General features: G+C 40.8%; 1 protein-coding gene across 1 annotated transcript; it reads left to right on the plus strand.

Moving 5' to 3' along the window:
- Window positions 1–77: 77 nt before the first annotated feature.
- On the plus strand, window positions 78–18,262 carry ANLN (anillin, actin binding protein; the record flags this gene model as incomplete). The annotated part of the gene is made up of 19 exons (XM_008944189.1): window positions 78–271; window positions 396–503; window positions 939–1,059; window positions 1,825–1,941; window positions 2,504–2,730; window positions 3,436–3,587; window positions 3,838–3,985; window positions 4,556–4,691; window positions 4,962–5,144; window positions 6,568–6,694; window positions 7,667–7,715; window positions 7,793–7,849; window positions 9,219–9,257; window positions 9,545–9,566; window positions 10,062–10,174; window positions 14,433–14,519; window positions 15,769–15,876; window positions 17,595–17,767; window positions 18,086–18,262. Coding segments are annotated over 19 exons (2,285 nt in total), but the record flags the coding sequence as incomplete, so codon positions are not given.
- Between the last annotated feature and the right edge of the window lie 7,442 nt (window positions 18,263–25,704).

Below are 25,704 nucleotides of genomic sequence, written 5' to 3' on the forward strand. Positions count from 1 at the left end.
AGCAGGATGCAAAGCTGCAGTGATTTCTGTCTGTGATTCTGAGAGCTTCTTTCAAGGCAGAACAACTCTTCTCACAGGGGGATCAGGAATTAAGCCCTTCCTGGACCGCTTTGGGGAGCGCTGTGGGGAGCGCAGCGCGCGGAGCCCTGCTGCGAATCCCCCGGGGGGCAGGACACCCGTCGTTACCCCAAACACAAGGACAATCCAGGAGAGGCTTCTCAAACAGAATGAAAATTCCTCTACTGCCAGTTTAGCCCTTCAGCTGAAGCAGGTATGACCTGTTACACTCCTAGCTTGGGGAAGGTTCTGACTGTTCTGCACCTGCTGGAGGGATGGGAATTGTTTTGCCATCTGAAAGCTGTTGGCTTTTCCCCCACTCCCCTTGGTTTGCCCAGGAACGTGAACGAGAGCTCGCATGCCTTCGAGGCCGCTTCGACAGGAGCAACCCCTGGAGTGCAGAGAGAAGTGAAACTTCAAAGAGAAAACTTCCAGAAGCTAAAATGGTAACGTGGTGCTGAGAGATGACAGTCTGTGATGGCTTGAACGCGTTCTTAACGCACAGATAGATGTGTGAACGTGAATAAAAGACAAAACCCATGGTTGGTGAGTGCCCAGGCTGTGCAGAACTTCTTGTTCAAGTGGTTTGTATGAGTATCAACAGATTACTAGATTTCTTTCCTGCTGGAGAATCAATTTAATGAGACAAGTGATAGTGCTTTGAGGCAATTGATTTATTTTTGATTGTGCTAAGTATGTTTTTTTTATAATCTATAACTAAACCCAAAAAGCCCCTTACACAAACAGTTTAATATTTAGTACTTAAGTGGAGTTTCATACATAAATAGGATGCAGGTGTTTAAAATGTGTTGGGTTTTTTTTGCCTAGCAGTGTTTTTAGTCACTTTAAACATTACCTCCTGTATGGTTTTATTTTTGCAGGAAAGCCAATCTCGGACTAGTCCAAAACGTCCTCTCAGTTCAGATGCCACTGCTTTTGGGTCAGCAGAAGAGACACCAGCAGGTGACAGGCCAGCAAAGTCTCCCAGCATGGAGTCTTCAGGTAAGACCTGTCTGTGTTTGCCTGTCTAACACTGAACTGAAGTGCTGCCCTTGATGTTCATGAGCAGATAGAGGTTGGTAGCACTGATGTGTAGAACTAGACCTTTTTTTCATCACTGATCTGTCTAAATCTTCTCAGGTCCTAATGATACTCCACACTGTTATATCCCTTGAAAGATTGGCAGGGCAAAGCTGCCTCTCTTTCTCAGTTTCATACTTTTATGTGTTAACTGTAGGGAGAATGATTCAGAATATCAGTTATAGATTTAATCTATACTGCACCTGAGTATCCAGATGTCCCCAATAATCTAATGGGAGGGAATTCTTCCCCTGTCAAAGAATTCTTCCCCTATCACATCCCTATTTATGATGATAATTCTTATAGTAGGGGATGTGAAAAGAATTCTGAGGTGCTTGTGATATCCCTTCTGGTGCTAAGTGAGTGGAAGAGCATCCAGTTGTAGCAAACCAGGTTGATATCCTGCTCTTGGCCTGGGTGTGGTGATTTTTTTGTGGTTTATCTTTTAGGTTTTCCCTTTTTGCTCCCAAGTGGCTGCACTCTGCTGTGATTTCAGCATTATTTCTTGTGCTATCAGTTTTCTGGTTGTAAGATAGAAGCCTAGCTGGAGTATTTAATCTAGCAGGCTCTTTGTAAGCTGTCACCTCTATTATCAGACTTCCAAAATTCAATAACTAAAAAAAAAATTTAAAAATTCCATAGGCTAGACATAATCCTCAGTGACTTTTTCTTTTATAAACTTCTTAGATGCTCCTAAATGTGAAGAGCCTGACAAACCCAGTCCTCTGAAGAACAGTCAGCCAAAGAGCCCTGTAAAAGCAACATCTGTCTCAAAACTTGAACAGCTTGCTGAGAAACCAAAAGGTTTGTATTGAGTGGATGTGTATTAATGTGCTGAGCTCTCTGCTGCCACTTGTCCAGCAGAGTGTTAATATCCTTCAACTCTGAACAATGAATTGGCCATACATCTGCTGGCACTTGGGTATGTTTTGTAATGAGGTTTATATAAATTAAATCAGGAAGCTTTTTTTTCTCATAACCCTCTCTTGACATTCAAATCTTCAAGGAGTATTAAAATGCTGATGGTAAATTTTATTGGGAAAGGACAAGGAATGACTGCCTTACTGTGGGACCTCTGGTTAAGTTTCAGGCCTGTTTGCATGGAAATGTTGAAACTTGTTTAACAAGTGCATCTTTTAATTCCCTCTCTGTATCAATTGGACAGTATGTGATCATGGTATATTAAGATAAGGATGGGAGTATATTTAAGGTTCTATATCCCTGACTAGAAAAAGTGCTTTTTAATCAAGCATACTTGAAAAGCAAAAATAGTTGGCTTATCCACTAACCTCTTTCTGCTCATTTAATGAGGATGTGAAGAGTTTCATCTTGATGATACTAATATTTTTAAAACAACCCCTTTCAGATGAAGTACATGAAATCGAAATGAGTGTGGATGAGGACATGGATAGCTCAAGAGTGATAAATGAAATCTTTGAAATTCTTCAAGAGGATGGTCCAGACATTGAAAAGCTGAAGAAAGAAATGAGCCTGAGCCTGGAAGGTGAAAGTGATGAGGATGAGCAGGAAGAGTCTCTGAATATTTCATCAATGTCTCTATTAACCCCTCTGGTGGAATCTGTTGGTCCAGAGGTGAGGCCTCTCAGGAGCTGGGGAAGGGCTTGTTTATCACAGAGAAGTACTATTGGCTTGTGAACAATGAGATTTTTGTTGTATTGTGATACCTGGGCAAGTACAGAAGTTACAAATGACATTTTTCAAATGAAAACATAACAAGGCAAAGTTATTTTCCTCTGAAAATAGCCTATTGGATGCTCTGCTAAACAAGTGGTTTAACTTCTGCTAAATTAAGCTTGAATATATATATATACCTGACTGGTGCTGGACTTGGTACAAATGACCTTTTGCAAATGAAAACATAAGGCAAAGTTATTTTCCTCTGAAAATAGCCTATTGGATGCTCTGCTAAACAAGTGGTTTAACTTCTGCTAAATTAAGCTTGAATATATATATATACCTGACTGGTGCTGGACTTGGTGGTGTACATGCATCCTATAAAGTGGTTACTGATGGAAATCTGAAAGAAATAATAGTGTAACTGTACCAGTTTGGAACCTAAGGCTGAAATCTCCTGGAGTTCAGTAGTCTGCTGGTGTCTTTAAGATAAGTAAATAAATTAGCTTGCACTACGTCCCAGGAAATACTTGTACAACGTGTATTAATTAGTGTTAAGCAGCCTCCAATTTTAGTTTATATGCAGAACAAGTGAAGCTGAGAGAAGGCAGGTCATGATTAATGTGAACACAGAGCTGTAATGTCTTTTTTCCTTCTCCCCAGGCTTTTGTTTCTCCTTCCAAGTCCACCGGCGAAGGCAGCAGCGTCAGTGATGCGAGTCTGAAGTCGGAGAAGTTCCAGAGGACTAAAGTCCCCAGGGCAGAATCTGGAGACAGCCTTGGCTCTGCCTCAGAAGATCGCAACCTCCCATACAGGTAATGAACACAAAAACCCTGCTGGAAGGGTACAAAAGACACTTTAAAAAAAAAAAATCCCCCAATGCAGCATCCTGATTAAACTACAAATAAACTTTTCTCCAAGATCTTGTCCTTTCCAACGCAAAATATTCTATGATTTTTTTTAAAGCCATATAAGCAAGCTGAAAAACACAAAGATATAGTTATTTTTTTTAAAAAAGCTTGGTGTAGCTGTGAAACATTTTAATGGGGTTTCCTCTTTTAAAAGCATTGATGCCTATAGATCTCAAAGGTTTAAGGAAACCGACCGGCCTTCCATCAAGCAAATCATTGTTCGCAAAGAAGACGTTGCCTCCAAGCTGGAGATGAAAAAGAATGGCCCCTCTGATCAAGTCAATATCAAAAAGAAAATGCAGGTCTGTAATACACTGCTTAAAATCCTTTTTCTAATTTACTGTTTCCTCCCTTAATTTCCCCTGTGAATGTCTGGGCTGTCGACATACTGCTTGGAACAGCAAAATGACCTTGTTTAGCATAAATATCTAATGGTGGGGAATGATTCTGCATAATTTGAACAGATGATGTGTCTTTTAGATAGATCTTGCTATAGAGTAAGTGTGGAGAGAACAAGCCATTGTTTTGAGAATATTCTGATCTTTACTGGTGCCTTGTTCCACCTACATGGCTGAATTTCTGCCTAACTGCTGCTCCCCTTTGTGAAGGGAAGACTAGACTGGATGTGGGGCATGCAAATGTTGCAGCCATTCACTCCCAACCATATTTATGTTATCTCTGAGGTCAAAAAAGGTTGTGCTGCAGTATTCTTTAGTGGAAGTAACTGTAAAATGCAAGATTTTTGTAGTTTATTATTGAAATGGTCTGATTTTTCTGAACCATCACCCCCAAAATGGTAACATCATGACATTATCTTGAGTGTAACACTAAATCTTTTCTTGATAAGTCTTTTTACAATTGGTTTACTCTAGGAGTTGAATAATGAGATCAACATGCAGCAGACAGTGATTCATCAAGCCAGTCAAGCTCTGAACTGCTGTTTTGATGAGGAACATGGAAAAGGGTCACAAGAAGAAGCAGAGGCAGAGAGACTTCTTCTCCTTGCAAGTAAGTTTTTAGACTTAAGTCCAGTTCTTTGTCCTGAATGCTTTGGGAAGAGCTGATGAACTCTGGAAATGTGTTTGTAGCTGCCTATTTATAGTTCTCTATCTGGAGAACAGCTGCTTCTACAGGCAAGAGGACAGTTGTGGTGTTTTAGTCCTAATATTCCTGCTATTCTAGAAAATAACACTTGTGTTGCAATTTACAGACTTAGGGCAAAAAAAAATAGTACTTTTTTTTTTTTCTGTTACAACTACAATTAATTTCTCTCTGCAGCTGAGAAGAGAACTGCTTTATTGGAAGAGCTGAATAAACTGAAGAGTGAGGGACCCCATGGTAAAAGAAACAAAGCTGCTCCTCCATCCACTGAATTTGCTCCCTCCAAGGGATCTGTTTCCATTTCAGAAATGCGTCTACCTCTAAAAGCAGACTTTGTATGTGGGACTGCTCAAAAGCCAGGTAAAACTGACAGCTGAGAGCTTCACCCCTTCAATCCCCCTTCAGCCATCACCCCTGTATGTATTTCTGGTTTGTTCTCCTTGGTTCTTTGTCTTCTGCTTTGGTGTTTCTCATAACTCTGGAAGTAATGACACTTTAGCATTTAATTCATCTGCTTCTTGGTTATGTTTTCAAGCTTTTCCATGTTTGGTTTAGTTGCATTCTTCTCTGGCTTGTGAGGTTTGTGAAACATATAAAGACTTTCCCAGACAGTTTTAAGGATCTCTAATTTGTTGGGGTGTCATTAGCATTTTTTTTTTTTAATCTCAGGCTGTCTTCTTTTTTACTGCCTTGGATTTTTTTGATGGCTGTAAGTCTGGTACCTAAACATCATTACATAAATTCTGCTCTCTTTAGTGGTGTGAAATGCTCATTAAGCCTCTATTTTTTCAGTCCTCTTGTTCATATCCCCAAATTCTTAATTTACAAAGACTAGTCTTCCATTATCTTGTCATATTCAAGTTCACAGAGTTATCCTGGAATAGAGTCAGCTTCTGTCCATGCAGAACTGTAGCTGGACAAGTTCCTACTTTTTGCCTCACTAGAACTTAAGGACAAAAATCATTGGACAAAATTGTGTTTAATATTTGTTGCAAAACTTCTACTAGCAAATTTGTATGTAGTCCTCCTTGTTTTACTGCTCTATGAAATGTAAGTTGTGGGTTTATAGCTTCAAATAAAACCAGAGCAAAGAAGAGAAATGTAAATATCTGACCTAATTTACCACCCCTATCCTACTCCTGACATGTCACAGTTCTTGTTGCAAGAGATGGTTCATCTCTGTTCTAGGAAGGCCTCTCTAGTGATTACAAAAATGTAAGTTTTGTTTATGTCAGTAATTCTTAAAATTGTCTAAACAGCTATGAACTATTTGTCCTCAAAATCAGTAATTCTTAAAATTGTCTAAACAAACAGCTATGAACTATTTGTCCTCAAAAACTTTATTCTGGAAGTGCCATATTTGCTGTGTGTCATGCACCAGAAGTTCTGTTAACCATTTCCATCTCTGAAGAGAGCATCAGATCTAAGGATGCTAGATCAGATCTAAGGCAAGCCTAGGGAAGAACAGGAGTATGAGGCACTAAAATCAGCTGCTGAAGCAGACTGGAAGGTTCTTCCTCTGCCCTCTCCCTCGCTGGGTAGCATAGGTCTGGCCTGAGGTGCCCCAGACAGTGATGCAGTTGTGAATCCTCTGGAGACAGTCTTACTAGTGGACACAGTTGGAAAATACTTGCTTTCAGAGTAAGTTCATAAGCAAATCTTGGCTGGAATTAAGTGTTTAAGTGGGGTGAAACAGGATATGTTTAATGGCAATGCAGCACTTGAGGGTTTTTGGATATTTGGACACCTCTGGCTGATAAACCCATTTGATCTTTATGTACAGAAGCAGCAAATTACTACTATGTAATAATACTGAGATCTGGAGCAGAGAACATGGTTGCAACTCCATTAGCAAGTACTGCCACCTCCCTCAATGGAGATGCTCTTACCTTTACTACAACGTTTACTATGTAAGTATGAAGAAATTGGTTTGGATCCAGTTTCAATTCTGATAGTGGGGCCTGCATAAAAATCTTTAAAACCTTCCTATAAGGATGTGGTATTCTGCAAACAAATGTGGTGAGATCTTGCAGAGTGGGAATTTCCTGCTTCAGGAAATAGCTGGAATGCACTTCTCTCAAAAGAGCAATCTAGGCTCATTCTCCCATCCATCAGCTAACTTATCTCTTGCTTTTTCTACTTCTGTTCTCTCCTGGAGCACCTGCAGTGACAGATGGATTGCTTTGGTTGAGCTGATGTGGTGGTTTTTTTTTTTCCCCTCTTTCACAGCAACAAACATTTTATATAGCTGTTTGGTTTGGGTATCTGGAAAAAATAGTCCTCTTGAAACTAAAACTTCAACTCTCATACCTTAGCTAAAAAGGTGTGAGTTCAAATGGCTGTTTGTTAGCAAAAGTCTTCCAAAATAAATAAGCACACTCACTTTTTAAAGTCTAACCCAACTGGATTTTTCACTTAAAGCTGTTTACTGAAAAGAAAAACAACCCCAATCTGTGTGCCAGCAGTGGCCTGAAGGATGCAGCCTGAGGAATGGTAGATGTCTTCTATCTGCCCCTTGTCCTCCCTTCCCTTTTGTTCTCTGAGTTCTAGAAAGTACCTTGAAACAGTAATAGAATCTAGTCTTAAACAGCAATGCTGCTTGCACTGATGAGTACTTCTGCAAGTGAAAGGATCTCAAACAGCCCTTTTGGCCTGCAGAACTAAATTCTGCTTTGCTAATATGAGATGAGCTGTGAGCAGTATGGATAAGTCTGTTGTGTAAAGCTTCATTATTCCCTGAATGTCCTTCCAGGAGGAGGGGGGAAGGAGTAAAGAGTAACTTCAAAAAAAAACCCAACCAAACAAAAAGCCCCCTCAAAAAGCCCCAAACCCTTTTGCCTCTGTCTGTATTTAACATATTTTTCCTCTGTCTTCCCTTTTAGGCATGATGTGTCAAGTGACTTTGAAATAAATATAGAAGTGTACAGTTTGGTATGTATCAATTCCTGTCAGGAGGATGGGGAAAGGTGAATGATGTGACACTTTCTTAAGACCTCCTTGCCTTACAGGTGCAACGAAAAGAAGCCACGAGCACTGATAAAAGGAAAAAAGCAAATAAATCTAAGGTAAATGACACAGGAGAATGTTGTATTTCAACAGAAGGTACCCTAGGAAGACTGCAGTGTTCAGGGAGAACTGACAAATAGTCTTGGACAATCTGTTGCTTGCTTTTACTCTCCTTGTTATTTCCCAGAACACCTGCAATGACAGATGGGTTGTGGAGTCCTGCAGCTATTGGTGATTAGACCTACAGCACTTGGTTGAGTCTTGAAATATCTTTGAGGGGAAGGAGAACTCTTACTCCTGCAAAATGCTGTGCTTTGGAAACTTGTAGGTATTAGCTGTGGTGCCTGTGATAGTGATTCAGTGCCTTTATTCTCCACTTCAACTACACCAGTCAATATTCCCTACCCTGCAGCTTGATTTGTCTTAAAGGTACAATTGATCAACTGCAACACTTTTCTTGGACACAAACCTCTTGGATAGGGTGCACAGTTCAAATGTTTGTGCTTTATTAAGGCTTTGTCACCCCAAGCAAGCCAGTGGCTTTCTGGAGGTGATTTGTTGGGTTTTCTTGTTTTATTTTTATTTCTTGTCATTCCAATAGCTGGGCTCACAGTGTATTAATAATTTTAGGTTTGGTTTCCTCCTTGTCAAGATATTTGTCACTAAAGATCAAGAAACTTAAGGTTTTTTTTCAGAGCAGTTGGAATGAGTACTTAAATCCTGCCTCTGCAACTAAAAAAAGGAAGTTTCTTTCATCTTGGCTTTCATTTGGCACAGTGAAAGCCTGTGCTTCCACCTATCCCCCAATAAAACCAGGCTGAAATTGGGGAGTCTTCCTCTCCTGTGCTGCAGTTTAGAGGAATCTTTACTTAAAAAACTGAATGCTTTTGTGGCACTGTAGGTAAGTTGCTGATGTGGGGTTGTAGGTTTGCTGATGGGAACCTCTGTCTGCTTTTTGATGAGCTTTTCATGCTTGTCTTTCAGCTTCAAGTCTAGATGAGAACATAATTCCAGTTCAGGTTTAATGTAGTCTCACTTAACTATGAGATTTTCACCTGAAAATAAGGATGATGTGCAACAGTGGCACACTGAACATCTCTGTACTTGGACTGTTATCTAGATTCAATAAACAAATATAACTTTGAAGCCTTGTTACATGAAGGGTAAAGATCTAAGAGTGTTTATTCAAACATGTGCTGCCCATCCCAAGCTAATATGGGCTTAAATGTTTCTACTTTATGTATTTCCTTTATATGTAGCATTTCTTCTACTGAAACATTACATCCAGTCAAAAATACCAAGACTTATTTATTCAAACAACTAGATCCATCCAAAATTTATTTAGTTAAGCCTTTAGTAGTTTCACTGTGTAATTATCACACTAATGTGATGGACAAATTCAGCAGCAAATCTTATGTTCTTTTCTAGGTTATTACTCCAAAGAGATTATTAACATCTATAACCTCTGTAAGTATGAATGGAATCCTGAAACTCTATAAACTGCCTAACTTTCTGCCAAACTCTTCAGCCATCAGCTCAAGAAATGGGTGACAGCCCTAAACATGTAAAGCTGGGAAATATGCAGTTACTACACATTGATTTGGACTTTATTTTCAAGTTGGTTTTGTTTGTGGCTTTTTAAAAAGTACTTCAGATCTAATTTCTTTCTAACCTAGAGTAATTTAGGATTAAAGGTTGCAGATTTTAGCAATTACTTTTCCACTAAGCTTTTATTTCTCTCTTTCTCTCTCTAGAAAAGCACTCTTCTTACTCCAGGTAAGCAAAATCTGAACATTTTACAGCATGATGAATAATCTATACTTGTGTCTAAAGCAGTATATCAAGTAAATAATACTAAATAGCATATTGATAAATAAATACCAACAGATGATAATTTGAGAGCAATAAACACAAAATTAGGTCAGTTTTCCAGTTCAGAAACTGGCCCTTTGTTTAGATCTGAGTTACCAGATCTCTTCACAAAATCAAAATTACTATCTGGTATTAGATGCCTGTGGTTTACATTCTTTTCCTGAAATGTGAGCTCAAATGTTAAGACTTTAGAGTCTGATGTCAACAAAATGACACAGAGCAAACCTGAAAATCAGTTTCTGAAGCTTGTGTGCTGGCTTTGACATGGTTATTTGAAGGTGCTGCAGAGAGTGCCTCTCCTGGAGTAGAGTAGGGTCCACTCAGCAGTGCAGATAAAGCCTTTTAGCAACACTCTGGTGTGTTGTGTTGGGATTTGACCTGAGCTTCTCTCCTCTGCAGCCATGGCCAGTCCAGGAGGCCCTAACTCTGTCCGCACTACGAATTTCATCCTTGTGGGGTTCCACAAGCTGTCCCTGTCTTCTGTAGGACATGCCAAGTTTGCACTGGACAAGGTAATGGAAAATTGCTGGTTACTAATCCACAGGGAATTTCACACTGCTAGGGAAAAAAAATCTGAGTCTGGGTTTAATGTTTTCAGGTGAAACGACCATCCTCAAAATGAAACCTAGGTTTATATCTGTTTTATATAAATAATTTGTCTAGTTATATTTAATTTCATAGGACTGAAATATACCTTTGAGATAAACAAAAAAAAAGTCATTATTATACCAAGATGTCCTTTGCATGTGGTCTTCAGTTTAATTTCATAGGACTGAAATGTACCTTTTGAGATAAACAAAGTCATTATTATGCCAAGATGTCCTTTGCATGTGGTCTTCATATTGATTGTTGCTCTTGGTCTTGCACTTCCCACATTAAGAGTGTTTTCATGATGGTGAAGCACTTGAAATGTTCTGCATTCCATTGACTTAAAAATTACTATTTGGATATATGAGTTTACTTTCATATCCCAATTAAATTTGTAGAATCAGACTCTCTCTTTCAAAAGTAGTAAGGTGTTATTGATTTTTATACCATTAGTTCCTGGTCTAAGCAGAGTGTTTATTGGCTCTTACCATTAGACAATAAAAAATACACTCTTACATTCCTTGTAATCTCTAACCTTGTAATATCTCACACTTAAACCCTGTTTTAATGGGTGTTTATGTCAGCAGCTATCCTAAATTAGTTCAAAAGTTACTATAGCTTAATGGTAGTACTAAATTCCAGGTTTTTTTCTTATCCAAACAGCAGCATGAGAATAATTAAGTCTTATTGTGATGATAGCAGTGCTGCCATTATAGCTTCTGATGAGAGGTGAGATAATGAGAATTGGGTAAGATGAAAACCAAAATATAGCAATAATCCCAACTTGCTTTTTGGAAATTTGACTTTTTGTGGATAGAAGCAGAGTCCTTCACTGAAACAGTTCACAGAACTTAACAGCTGAATTGTGCTGCTGTTACTGTGTGAACTTCAAAAGTACCAACAGTGGTTCCTCAGCAGAAATGTTCCTCTCCACCAGAGCTGTGTGTAGGAATCTTACTTTGTGTGTGGCTTGGTTACTTGGAGGATCCTTCTCAGAGCTACAGGAATCAGCTTTTACACTCTATATTCAGCAATTTGGGTTTGAACTCTTCTAGTTTATTCCTAAGCATGAGACATTGGACTGAACTAGTAAACTAGCACAAGGTCCAAATAGAATTCCAGGGAAACCACCACTTGGTTAATTTTTTCCAGGTGCAAGCTTCAGCTGTTAGGAGTAAGAATTCCCTTGTCAGATAACTGGTGGTGTTGTTAAATTATGGCCCCTGTAAAGCTTCATTTTGGCTTGGCCTGTGGCTGTAGCAACCAGCTGGTTTATAACTTGCTCCATGCATTTCTAATATGCAACAAACTGCTGCCACAGTGGTGGTTTTTAGTTTCATTCCTCCCTTTTATATGCACTGTTAAATTTCAGGGCAGAAGAAACCAAAATATACTCATGCATAACTGTCTCCTTTTTTTTTTTATAAACATTAACTTTACACTAATTGCACTGAGCATGTTTCTTTTTTTCCCTAGATAAATTTGGAAGGGGTGGAAAGAGAACTGTTGGGCTATATGTTCCAGGACAAGGTTGCTGTGATCCTTCTAGTTTGTAATGAAAAATAGGAAACTGCTTCCCTAGTGCATGTTGCTCGTGTCTGTCTTGGCCTTTTTTTTGCAGTATTAATTTCTTTTAATTCTTCTAAGAAAATGCTTACAGAGATTTACTAACTAAACAGAAGATATTAGGAGCTTTTAAGACTTGCAGAATCCTACCCCCTGTCTTTCAAAATAAACATGCTGCTAGAACTCAAAAGTTTAAACCACCTAGGGTATTTTTTTTCTTAAACCAGCACGTGTCTCTTGTCTTCCTAAATTACTAGAGGAGGGTTTTTCTTCAAAACATATCAATGTGTCTCCTAAAGGTTGCTAGTCAGGAAATTTGAGTCAACTTCTTGAGGAACTGCACAGAACATAAAATTGACTGCTCTACTGATAGAGGATCAGGGAAAAATGACTCCTGGCCTAAATGTTGGTTTAACTCAACTTGTTGCCACTGAAAAAATGAAAATCACTCAGGAACTAAATATTTTGTTATTCTATTGAGACCTTGTTCTGTCAAGACTCTTCTTTTAAAGCAAAAAGTGATTACAGAACTTCAGAACTGAAGTTCTGAAATGTATCAAAATGTGGGGTTCTTATTTGTATATAAATGTGCAATTAAAATATTTCACTTGGTGTCTACAGTTTTGGCTTTAGGAATTGGGTAAACTGATAGGCTTAAAAGAAATAATTGGTCATTAATGGTTAATCAGTGAGAACAGTTTTATTTAATTAACTTGGATCCCTCAGAAGAAAGCGTTAAGTTAGTTTTCTCTCCAAATTAAGTGATGATTTTAGTACCTATATCTAAGTCTCCTAAGAAACCATTTTTCTTCAAATTCTTGAGAGTTGTCTTGAGTATCTTCACAGATCACCATCCATGACAGCCAGCCAGCCTCTTACAGTAGCTGTCTGAGCTGACCACTTAAGTGATAATTTCAGTACTAAGTCTCCTAAGAAACCATTTTTCTTCAAATTCTTGAGAGTTGTCTTGAGTATCTTCACAGATCACCTTCCATGACAGCCAGCCAGCCTCTTACAGTAGCTGTCTGAGCTGACCACACCAGAATGCAAACCAGCCTAGTTGTGGGCTTCAGTTTCCTCTTCACCTAGCTAGATACTCAACAGATTGCTTTCACTCCACCACCTCCACTCCACTCCCTTTGAGAGGGAGATGTTGTTGACTAGAATGTACTGTTTTCTCATTATTGTACAGGAAGGTGTTGTGAGACCTGCTTTAGCAATAACTCTGCATAACTGCTTGTGTTCCATTTGTTACACAGCCTTTTTGCTTTACTGTCACACTGGTAAACTTCCTAGTCCACAAAGTAGCTTCTCTATCCTGGCATAAATTGGAAAGGAACACACAAAAACCACAAACTTGAAGTGGGGAACTGGCCAAACTTCCTGGAGAGCCTCATTCAGAAATGGGTTTTACTGTGGTTTGGTAGGATATAAGCCAACACTCCCTGGTGTAGCATCTAAGGTTATAGATGCATTTGCTGATAAAAACCCAGGACTGAGGCAAGTTACTTCTGTGATGTGGAAACATTTTAGGGGTTTTGCTTCTCCAACAGCCATGCAGAGTCCTACCTGGTGCTCAGTTTTGCTCTGCTGTCCTGTAGGGCCAAGTACCTGAGCCAGCCATGCATGGTCTTAGTTCTGTAGGTCCAAGATAAAAATTGTGATCAGCTGCTTGTGCACAGGAATCATCTGTCTGGAAGGAAGCTGCAGTAGGTCTACAACTCAAAGGGGATTGATCTCCTAACCAAAGCATCTGTTCCAGTGCTCTACAGGGTTCACTGGGACCTACAGATGTACACTTCACTACTGAGGGCTGCTCTTGTTCATCTTAACTGCTAGCAAAATTCAATTCCATTTGACTGACATTGATTCCATGGCTCTAAAAGCTCCTGCATTATTGTGGGGGGATTGGACTAGACCTTTAAAGGTCCTTTCCAACCCAGAACATTCTATGATTATGTACACATGCCTATTCCCTGGCCAGTGGTCTGTCTTTGTGCTTGAGCAGCACCACCAACCTTTCATTTCCTTCTAACAGGACAAAACACTGATTTTATTTCTGATTATTTTTTTTTTAAAGATTATTATAATACTGCTTTTTTTTTTCAGTGGTAGAAGACAGGACTAGGAACTCCAACACAAGTCTTCAGCACCTTGGTTGCCACTAGAGAACTGCTTCCATTACCATTTTTTCCCCCTTTTAGGTTTTTTTATACAAATACAACACCAGTATCTGCCAAAAGTGCTTATGGCATCCAAGTACCAACCCTGTTTAAGCCCACTTTGATATTTTCCAGACAGCTTAATGTCAGACTGAGGCAGAAGACTGCAGGGTGTGGACTGGTGCCTTGTGTTGTTTGTAACCATGTTCACCACTGTGCCTGTTCTTCTAGAGAGGAGCATGTTTGTGCATATGTCCTGAGCAAGCTAATAAGTAAGCCTTGAAAAGCTTCTAAATGAACCTGAAACAAAAAGTGATTATTACTGACTGCTTCTTTCTGGCTGAAGAGCCTAAGAACAAGGCAGTGCTAACATCCTGGTGCAGGTGGCTTGCTTGGAACTGGTAAAGTTGAGAGGTGTCAAAATGAAATGGCTTAATGGTTTCACTTTTTGCAGGTTCCCTTTTTGTCTCCTTTGGAAGGTCATATATATCTGAAGTTAAAATGCCAGGTGGACTCTTCTGTGGAGGAGAAAGGGTTCTTGGTAAGGTGTTCACTTTGTATTCCTGATGGGAGATGAGATTCCAATTTCTCTGCCAGAACATCTACAGGGTATTTTTTTTTGGTCTAGTAAAATCCAAATTAATTTCTCTGCCAGAACTTCTACAGGATATTTTTTTTTTTTGGTCTAGTAAAATCCAAATTCTCTCAAGGAAAAGATTTTTTTCACTTTGTTCACAGACTTTGATTTACAAGGAAGTGACAGTATTTTTTTTTTTGAGAAATATCTTGAGCAGTTCCTTCTAAAACTGGACTTGGAAAAAATGCACCTGATACTTGTGCTGGTAATAGATGGAGCTGCTGAGATCATGTCCAGAAGATGGCAGTAAATGTGCTCTGAAAATACTGCAGCAAAACATGAGCACTTGCTCTTATCTTGTTTTCATAAATCAGGATTTCTTTAGATGGTTTTCAAGCAGTTTTTGTCTCCTTTCCCTTCCTTAGTTGAACAGATTTCATTAGAGGCCAACATCTCACACACTTATGGTATTTGCTGTCCCATGGTTTTGTGCATTAATTTAAGAAAGTTCTTGTTTAATTCCACTATACAACATGTAAAACCTGAAGAATAGTTTTATAATATTAAATAGGGTTTGAAAACTCCCTGCACCATTAAAAATCACCACCTGAACTCTGCAGGGTGAAAAACACAACACAAAAAAAATCAATTGGAAAAAGAGTTCTATACAAGTTCAAAGAGGGATCAGGAGCAGAAGTCAGATACTAAACTTTCCATTCCAGTACTAAGGAAATGGGGCTTGAAATTGGTGTAATCCTGTATCCAGTAAAATAACTGCCAACACAAACATTTAAAAATCAATTTCTAATTTCTCCCCAACTGATGGGGCTCCGGAGTGTAGTCTGTAGAACAGCCAAACATTTTGTAACCCTGAATTGTAAGTCAAAGATGACTTCCATTGTAATTATAATAAATTAGGTTATCCTAATACATGTTTTGTGAACCAGTCATCCCATCCTTGCTCTAAGTAAGGCCCCATTATCTTAAAATACAGCAGTGTAAGGCTGCAAACTTGATGGGTAGAGTTCAGCCCATTTTCTGTGCTCTCTGGAAATCTATGCACTTAGAGAATTCTCTCCCAGGATATTTTTCTTCTTATCTTACTTTTTATGAAGGGTTGCACTTGCAGAACCATTCTGATAGAAAAATAGTGGAGTGCAGACCAAGCTCAGGGGATAACATCACCCCTTTTTTCTGCTTTTTCTCTCTGAAGACTATGTTTGAAGATGTTAGTGGATTTGGAGCGTGGCACAGGCGCTGGTGTGTGCTGTCTGGAAACTGCATCTCTTACTGGACCTACCCAGATGATGAAAAACGAAAGGTAATGCTGTCTTATAAAGCATTAAGACACAAAGATTCTCAAGTCTGAAGTCCTGTAGTTCTCTACAGGACTGGCTGTTCATTTTTTAACAGCAGTAACATTTCACCTTACAACAGGTAAGTATATTTAAGGCACGAGATTCGAGCTCATAAATATTCCTTGGGGGGAATGGAGGGGACTTGTCTTGATAAATCTCACCTAAATCAGAGCACACTTAAGAACTGAGCACTTTATCTAGTGGGAAATGGGAAAAGTGGAGCAAGGTCTGTATTTAATTTCCCCTTTAGTCTTAAGGCTCTCCATTGCACTTGTCAAATGGCTAATTATTTAATTGAAATCGATCAGACTTGTACAGCTTAATAAACAGACTTTATCTCATTGCCTGAAGTTTGAGACAAAATGACTCTTAACACTTAATGTGGTAAAGAATTAGAGTGGGCAATCCTTCTGTACTGCAGAGGCATAGCTGTGATTATGGACTGTCTTGTTTGCAGTCATTGTTTTCTCACTGCTCCACATAATAGCTGAAACTGATGCTTTAAGTGGTTCTTGAGGGAACCAAAGTTAGTCTGGCTAATGAGACCAATCAGAGGTTTACCTGTCACTGAGCTGAACCCTCTTGTCTGCTTAGCCTCTTCTTGCAGGGTGCACAGAAATATTTCCAGGTCCCTTTAAAGACTGCTGTCAAGAGTGTTTTTCTGACTCACTTCAGCAATTTACCATTAAACACTTGCTTGTTTGTTGGCAGAACACTTTCTTTTCCAAACTCTGTGACAAACTCTGGTCCTTTTGGGTCTTCTGTGCCAATCCAGATGCCTGAGTTTAGTTTCTTCCCTGCTAACAGAGGAAGACCATATGCTGATAGCTGACATTGCCAAAATATATCAATGTACTTTCTTTCCCTGCCAGGAGACAGGGAAAAATCTCTGCCTACTGTAATAGAAGATAGGCAAAGAAAAAGAGTTGAGCAAGAAAAAGGTTCCTAGTCTGCTTTTATCTGGGAAAAAAAAAAAAGCTTTGGTTTGTTTTCCAGATTCTGTTCTTCTAAATCTTCTAGACTTGTTTCACTATCCTTCTGGGAAGGAGTCAGCTGTGTTCTTATGGTATACTGTCATCTACAGCAATATTGAAGTCTATCCTTATTAAATGCCTCCCTGTGCCCCTGCTCTCTCTTCTATCACACAGAAGTAGATGTAGCTCAGGAATACCAGTACTGGGCAATGATTGCTTTGAATCATGGAATGTTGGGGGTTATTTTAGTTTTCCCCTGGCTGTACATTATCCCCACAATGTAACCTGTTCCTTGGTGTTCCCTGAAATGGAGCTGTCCTTTTTCCTGTAACCTGAGTGATCCTATGGAATAGCAGATCAATATGCCCAATAATTAGCAAACTCTTCTCCAAGCCAAGAGCAGCTTATTTCCCTGATGAAGTATTCTGTAGGTGTGAAGAACCAGAGCCAAGGCCAGTAATTTCAGGCACACATTTCAACCTCTGTCTGTGGTCAGCAGCAAGGGAGAACTGCCTTGGAGTGTGAAATGCTCTTTGAAGGGGTTTAGCTGTTGTCTGTAAAGCTAAAGCAGCTGGACTCCTTTTGTGTGGGGTAATTTATTGGGGGTGGAGCTTCACTTATGCTTTGAAAGATTTTTGCCGTGTTACGTTGTTCAGATTTACTCTTGATGGCCATTTTCTTGACTGATGAACCCTCTTCACTTCCAGCATCCTCTGGGCAGGCTGAACTTGGCTAACTGCACCAATCACCAGATTGAACCTGCCAACAGGGAGTTCTGTGCCCGACCCAACACCTTTGAGCTGATAACTGTCCGGCCTCAGAGGGAAGATGACAGGGAGACACTCGTCAGCCAGTGCAGAGACACGCTCTGCGTCACCAAGTGGGTGAAAGCACAGGCTGGGGGAGGCCGTGGAGGGTGTGGGAAGACTGCTTTGCCTCACGTGGTAGCCCTACCAATGAAAACCTCATTTACATGCTAAGATTTGGGGATGAAATTTGAACTTTGAACTGTTCTGAGGACAAAGCACTCAGCTCTTCCAGAAGTGCAAACGCCAGGTAGCTCGGTAGCAGGGCAGTGGAATATTTGACTCCATTTGTTTTTCCCTCTGCTTATTTGGGCTTCCATTGGTGATCAGCTGGGTGTTTTTCAGAAGAAGCAGAGGATGTCTCTGATCCATTGGGTTCTCTGTCTTTTTAGGAACTGGCTCTCTGCTGATACTAAAGAAGAACGTAACCTTTGGATGCAGAAGCTCAACCAAGTCCTCGTTGACCTCCGCATGTGGCAGCCTGATGCCTGCTACAAACCTATTGGAAAGCTTTAAACTCTGGGAGGGAAACAGGAAGAGAAGATGTATGCAAAAACCTGCATGAACTACACAAAAAAAAACCCTTAAATGAGAACGTGGGGAGTCCTCTGGGTCACTTATGCTTTAAATTTTAGAGAGTATTTAACAATATACAGGATTATGTTATGCAGTATTTTTATTTCACTTTAAGGATTTTAAAACTTCCTGGCTTTTGAGCATGGTAGGAAGCAATTAGATATTTCTAAATGTGCTAAATATTTATGTAACTCCTTTTTTGGAAGTCTTTTTTAGTTCAGTACATTCTCTTCTTAATAAACAACTAAGTTATTGCAGGAAATCACACAGGAAAGGGGTGGAGAGAGCAAGCTAGTGAGAAAACAAGTTTACTAGTGTAACTCCCTAAAAGAAATGATAGCTCAGAGTTCTCTAGCAAGGATGGTGCTGAAGCACAAGATTTAACAGTGAAGAGTTTGTCAGGTTTGTTTTAAATCATCAAGCATAGGAGTTACCAGTACATTTCATTCTACAACATGCAATATATTTCTTGCTTGCACAGTGTCCTCGTGGTCAGAACAAAAGACATGCACAGTATGTTCATACTTTTGCAATATCTCATAAAAACTGGTATGGATAAGTGTGTGGCATGTATACCTTGTGGTTTGACAGGGATGGAATTATGTATGCAGTATAATGCACTTTGATAGGAATTAAAGGTCTCGAGTATGTTTGTTAGGATTGCTGTAAAATAAAAAGAAAGGGGAAAAAAATAGTTATAAGGTTGTATCCATCAATATTTCCTGGGACTCATGGTTTGTACCAGCTAGAATTCTCCATTTGAGAATCAGGAATAGGTTGTAAAAGTGTTTGGGGTTGGGTTTTTTTCTATAAAACACTACAAAGCTGCTGTGTACCAAGTAATACTCTGCTGGCTAAAACCATGGGTCTTCCTCTCCTCCTCCATGGCTGTTATAAATTCACACTCAAAACACTAAATTTTGTTAGCTGAGGCTGTTTTCATCCTCCCACTTTTATACTCGCTTTGGAATCCAGTTTTCTTTGGTGGTTTTTAAAGATTTCCAAACTATGTATTGGGATTTATTTGTTTAAAATGAAAGAATAAAGCAATTTCTGCTTTTTTTTCATAATGCCATTTCTGCATTGGAGGTACTGGTCTGTAGGCTGAGATTCCACACAGTGTTTGAGAGGATTCTGGTCAGTATGTGTATCCCAAAATACCTTTTGATTTGGGAAGAGAATGTGATGCCTCAGGGGTAGCTAGCATCCCATTTTGGGAGGCCAGGTTGTCCATGCTACCATGAAGTTTTTGGAACATAAATGAATGTACAAGCAGCTGGTGACCAGCAGCTCAACAAGTCTGAAGAGGAGAGATGGTTCTTCTGTGACAGAGACAGGGCAGCAGAGTATCAGTGCAACGTGGATGGGGGTTTGGGTTTGGGGTTTTTCCTTCCAAAATGTTGGCAAACCTTTTTTTTTTTCCTGTGTTTGCAATGGAACCTTTTTGAAGAGGCCAGGCTTTGAATTCAAATAGCTTCAGGTAGCTGTAAATGTTCTAGACCTCAAAAATAGCTCCTGCTGTCTGATTTCAAACCTTTGAGTTTTGTAAAAACAGTTTTTAAACAGAATAACATAAAAAAAAAACTCTTCCCATTTGCAGTGTGTTGGAATTAGCCAAGGACATAATCCCTCCCCCAAAAAAAGACTAAACAGAATAACATCAAAAAAAAAACCTCTTGCCACTTGCAGTGTGTTGGAATTAGCCAGGGACATAATCCCTCCCCCAAAAAAAGACCATGACAGACCCTTCCTTCTGGAAAGTTTGAGTTTCATGGAACTACACTTGGCTTTCCAAGGAAAACTTTTTTTCCAGTTTATTCCTCTCTTCCCCAGGCATTTGTCACCTTCAGCCAACCCAAGCAAACAGTCAAACTAAGGGAGTAGATAAAGGAGTCATAGTTGGTGACTGCTTTAGAATAAGCTTTTCCAGAAGCACTTCTTTAAGTAGAGGATGTATATTTTTAGCATGGTGCTGGTAAGTGGTGAAGGGTTGGGGGTGCAGATCTTCAGCTGGTTTTTGCAACAGTGGAGAAACATGGTGGCTAGGAAAGCTGGCAGCTTAACAGGCCCCAAATTCAGCTTTATTTTTGATTCATTTGTAGCAGCCACAAATCAGGTTGATGGGTCCAGCCTGATTCTGAGCAGCAGAGCTCACCTCTGAGGCAGGAGGAGCCACGGTTGGGGTCATGTCCCTGCTGCCAGGGGCAATTCCACTTCATGGAGTCCCTCAGAGACCTTGTGCTGAGCAGCTACACTGGGCAAAGCAGAGAGCTTGGCTTTGGGCTGCAGGTCTGAGAAGCAGCTCTGCTAATTTTAAAGCTTATTTTCTGTTGTTCAGAAAGTCAAGATGTTCACTAATAAGACAGTCTATAAAAGGAAAATGCTTTGCTCTGGGCAATGAAGCTTGTTTTAGCTGAGGAAATTTCAGCTTGACTAGCTTGTGAAACTCCTAATTGGCGTTATTAAATCCCAACCTCAAACGAAATACAATAATTTGCTTGAAAATTTGGCTTCTAAACACATACTGTTCCCTTCCCCCTTTTTAATTGCCGTATTTTGGTGTAGAGGAAATTATCTGATATTCTGTAATTATTGCCTGTGCTGTACTTGGTCTGGAGTAAAACCACGTGGTCACACTTATTTCTGTCCTTGTGCTGTTTTGAATGAAAGACAGGGAACCTGAAGAGGTAAAAACAGAAAAATATGGGAGTTCTACCTCTCCAGTGTGCCTTGAGTGTTTTGCTGCTTGCTGGAGAGAATTTGTAGAGGGAGCAGCTACATCTTTTTACCTTCTACTGCTCCACAGTCTTCCTCAGACGTGCCTCTGTGGAGTAGAAACTGTTTCTTGGGAGATGTGATGTTTTGGTAACATCTAAACGCCTTGAAGGGCTTGGGGCCTTATTAGTCAGGAGCATTCAATTAAGGAATGTGTTCCCGTTTGGTTTCCTAAAGTAGGTGGCTTGAATGTTTACTTAAACGTTAGCAGCTGTCCCAAAGGACTTTTTATCTTAATAAAAGATGCAGCATTTGCTGTGTTCTAAAAGAAGGCAGAGGATCTAGGATAGCAATGCTACATGCTTGAAAATCCAGCATTAGCCAGGTCATAGACTCACAGGATGGTTTGGGTGGAAAGGGACCTTTCAAGGTCATCCAGTCCAACCCTCTGCAGGGACATCTGCAGCTAGAGCAGGGTGCTCAGAGCCTCATCCAACCTCCCCAGGGATGGGGCAGCAACCACCTCTCTGGGCAACCTGGGCCAGGGGCTCACCAACTTAGCCAGTAAGGTGGTGAGTAGGTTAGAGCTGTCTCTACTTTAAAAAAAAAATGTTTATTTTGCTAAAATTCCTTGTAAGTGGTGCAAAAATGACTAATAATTCTCAACCTTCAAGTCTGTGTATGAAGGAGATGAGGATGAGGCAAGGGCTGCCCAGTATCGACAGTGATTCCCTGGAGAAGACACAGGGCTGGGTGTATTGTTTTTCAGGCAGGAAAAGAGCAAAGATGTGTTAAAACGCTGAGAAATCAACTTGGTTTTTGAAGGGTTGTCATGTTACTGTCCTGCCCCTGGTGAGGGGAAGAGAACCTGTGCTCAGTCACCTCTACAATAATGCCACCAGACCAAGACAAATTCTAGTGCCTCGTTCCTCCTGGCACATCTTAAGGAGCAAATAGCAGCCAAATAATGTATTGACAGTCAGGGAAATTGCAGCCACACAACTTATAGCAACATAATGAGTCTGAAGGTTCCCACCTCCCCTTTGGGGATCAGATTAACTGAAAAAATAACCAATGTTCTGCAGGGGAAAAAAAAATGGAGAAAGGGAAAAAAATGAGGCAGGGAAAAGGATTTGCTATATATGGGGAAAAATAAATCACAGAGATTTGGAAACCACTTCAAGAAATGGTCTAGCTGGCAGGTATCCTTGGATTTTTATTTGTGCAGCTCCCCAGAAAAGCTGTAGCCTACTTGTGCAGGTGAGATACAGAGAAGAATGCTCTTGTGGTGGGTCCTCTGCCACTGGCTGTGATAATTTTGCCCTCCCCTTTGTTTTGTGGGTGTGTCTTTCATCATCTTCTTTGGTGGAATGCCCTGGGAAGCATCACTGCAAACCACAGCAGGGCTCGGGCAGTTTGGGAGTCAGTGTCCACCTTGATCTTTGAATACAGCTTCAATCTGGTCGTTGAATGGATTCTCCTTCCCAAGGACCTGAGGCCACTCCTGTTGAGCCTTCTCCCAGGTGATGCTTGTTCCAAGGGCACCAGCGACCTGCAAACAGCACAAATCCTGTGAAATTCCTCTGCCTCCAGCATGGAGTTAGTTCATAGGCTGGTTTAAGAGTTGGAAGGGACCTTTTGAGGACATCTAGTCCCACCTGCTGCATTGAGCAGGGACATCTGCAGCTAGAGCAGGTTCTCTGCCCCATGTCCAGCTTCTCATCCACTGGTAGCCCCAGTCCTCCACAGAGCTGCTTTCTCATGCCAGCATTTAGAAGACCCCACCATAAAGAAGTCCCTCTGTATAGTCATGTGCTGGACCTTAACCTCTAGCCAAAGAAAATGCTCCATTCTAGCTGTTCCAACATGGGAACATCCATCTGAACAGGAAAAACAAGTTGAGGACCATGTACCTGCATCTCCCTGACCAGAGATTTGGTCTGATTGTAGTCTGTAACCATTTCCTGATGTTAGTGTCTGGCCCATAAACTTCTACTTAAAAGCAGAATCTGTTTTTAAACAAACCAACCCCAACAAACCCCCAAAAAGACCCAACAAACCCACAAAAAAAACCCAAAACCCACCACATTTAGCAAGTATTTCAGAAGCCAAGATGGGTTTATGGAATTAAACTCTTTGGATAGTGTGTTTTGGGAGTTTTTTAGGGTGAGTTGGTTGGTTTGTGGAAAAATTCTATGATATTTGCATGGTACACCCCCAGCAAAGGTATCACTGGAGGAGTACTCAACAGTCTTCAGGTTACTGCTGACTGGAACTTGAGGGATATGTGCTTAGACTGCCCTAAATTATGCAGGTCCTCCTCAGACATCCTTTCACATGGTTCTGATTCCAGTAGCTTACTGTGGATGATTAGCGTGGCACAGAGAAGGGTTCATGACTTTAGAAATCACTTTTCTTATAGATCTTTGTGAAATTCCAAAGCTCTTGTCCTTGGAGACCTGCTACAACTTTTTGCATTGTTTTTAAGATGATAGATAGCCCTTAAATGGTGTTTTTTTTTTAAGGAAATATTCCCCATTGCACATAGAGCTCTGGGGGGTGGTTGTGTTATTTCAGCAGCTCAAAGTCATAGACTCATTTTGATTGAAAAAGACCTTTAAGATCATTAACACAGCACTGCCAGGTCCACCAAACTTGTGCTTCACCAGCTTCATTGCTCTTCCTTGGACATACCCAGCATCTTAATGTCTGTTTTGGAGTGAGAGGTCCAAAACTGAACCCTGAATTTGAGGTGCAGCCTCACCAGAGCTGAGTCCAGGGGGATGATCCCTCCCGTGCTCTCTGGTAGCTTCAGAAAAGCAAGAAATGAAGCTGTTTACACAGGATCCTGTTGAAATGCAACATCCAAACAAAGCAATCAGCTGTTCTAGAGAGAAGGGACAAGGACAAGGGGAATTTGGGGAGTGATGTCTCAAAGACCACTCCAGAGGGAATCAGAAGGAGTGAGTGATGCACTTTGCTTTTAGATGTCAGAAGTCCATGGTTTGAATTTCCTCCACCTGCAGCCTGAATTGAGTCCTTTGGAAGAAAATCTCACAGAGCCCAATTTTTTAGCTTAGAAACTTTAGAGGAAGGCAGTTATGCCAAGAATGGGTGTTTTGTCTGCAGCCTTCTGGTGGTCATCTTAACTAAAGCATGCAGGAAAAACTCTTCCTCCCCAAGAGACTTGCAGAAGGGGAATGATTTTACTTTTCAGCTCAGTCTTTCCTAACTGCACCTGAAGTTAACAGCAGATTTTTGGAGCTGGAGCATCAGTGGTGGTGGTGATGTAATTGCCAGCAGGAGGTTGGGGTTGATATGGGGTTTGTGTATTTTTATATGTTTCATTTTATTGTTGTTCATTTCATTAAAGCTGTTTTAATTTTCATTTCCAATCCATAAATCTTTCCCTTATTCCTTTTCTCTTCCTTTTTGGGAAAGGAGAGGGGTTAAGAGCATCTGTCCTTCATCTAGTGGCCATCCCTAACCCTTGGCAGAGGGACCCTGTGATTCCTGCAGAGAAACTTTGGAGTTTAGGATACATCTGAGGTCAAGAACTAAACCCTCTACACTTTCCTTGGAGTGCTGCTCAATTAAAAACTTGCCAAAGTGCTGTGAGATACTGAGAGAAGACCTAACCTGGGTATTTCCACTGGATTTTATCTCTGTTGTGTGTGAGGCAGGAGGAACAGCCTCAGAGATTGAAGCCCCCATTCACTTGATGAGCTGCATGGCATCAGTCTTCTCCTGCTAGGCAGCTCACATGGAAACCATCTCTGGCCAGAGCCATTCACCTTGGTAGGAAGTAAAACTTGAACTAAAACTAGCAGGAGGAGTGAATTATTTATCATCTCTCTCAGGCATGCCCTTAAATATCACTCTGCTCACACTTTCCCTTCTTTCTCTTAAGAGAGCTTATTACTCTTTTGGAGCAGAGTGCTGCATCTCAGCCCAAATGGTGGTGTGGTGATAACAGACTCCTAGCAGGAGAAGAAAAATGGATTTAAAGTGGTGGATGTTTGGATAAGGCTAATTAATAAAATCCTAGAAGGACAATAACTCACTGGAAGTGAGGCATATCTGCAGCTGGCACCTTGGCTGCAGGGGAAAATGTACCTATAAAAGTATTGACATCCTCCTAACAGCAGGAGGGGGGAGAGCAGAACCACTGCAGGATGCCAGGGCCAGAGGAGTGGAATATGGCAGTGCTTGGTTGGATGCTGCAGCTCAGACCTCCAGGGGCTGGGGGAGGTTTCCAGCTCCCCTCTCAGGCTCCTTTGCAGTTTTCTTTTGGCTTAGGCAGGTTTCCTTCACCACCTTCAACTCTGCCACCTTCCAGCTGCTGCTATGGGATGTGGGCAAGAGCCTGGGTGAAGAGCTGTGATCCAGCCAGCTTGGCTCCCACCGTGGTCTGTGGCTGGAGGTTATAAGAAGCCTCAGGCCAGCCTCAGGGCAGGGCATAAACATCCTACAAAGACCTTTTCTCCTTCACTCCACTCTTGGCTTTGCAGTTTCCCCAGATGGCAGGGTTGCAGAGGGGTCATCTCATCACTCTTCTCACTCTCCTTTCCTTTGCCAAGTTTTCTCTAATTGCTTCCTTGTAGAAAGCCTCCAGCAACAACTCCAGACACGCTTCCTCCAGGTCCACAGGCACTGAGCTCACACTTTCCTGCAGCTACCTCCTGGTACTGTGGTGGTAGCCAGGCAGGGATTACTGACG

The sequence above is a fragment of the Merops nubicus genome, unplaced genomic scaffold, assembly GCF_000691845.1.
Source record: "Merops nubicus isolate BGI_N331 unplaced genomic scaffold, ASM69184v1 scaffold1657, whole genome shotgun sequence".
Classification (NCBI taxonomy): domain Eukaryota; kingdom Metazoa; phylum Chordata; class Aves; order Coraciiformes; family Meropidae; genus Merops; species Merops nubicus.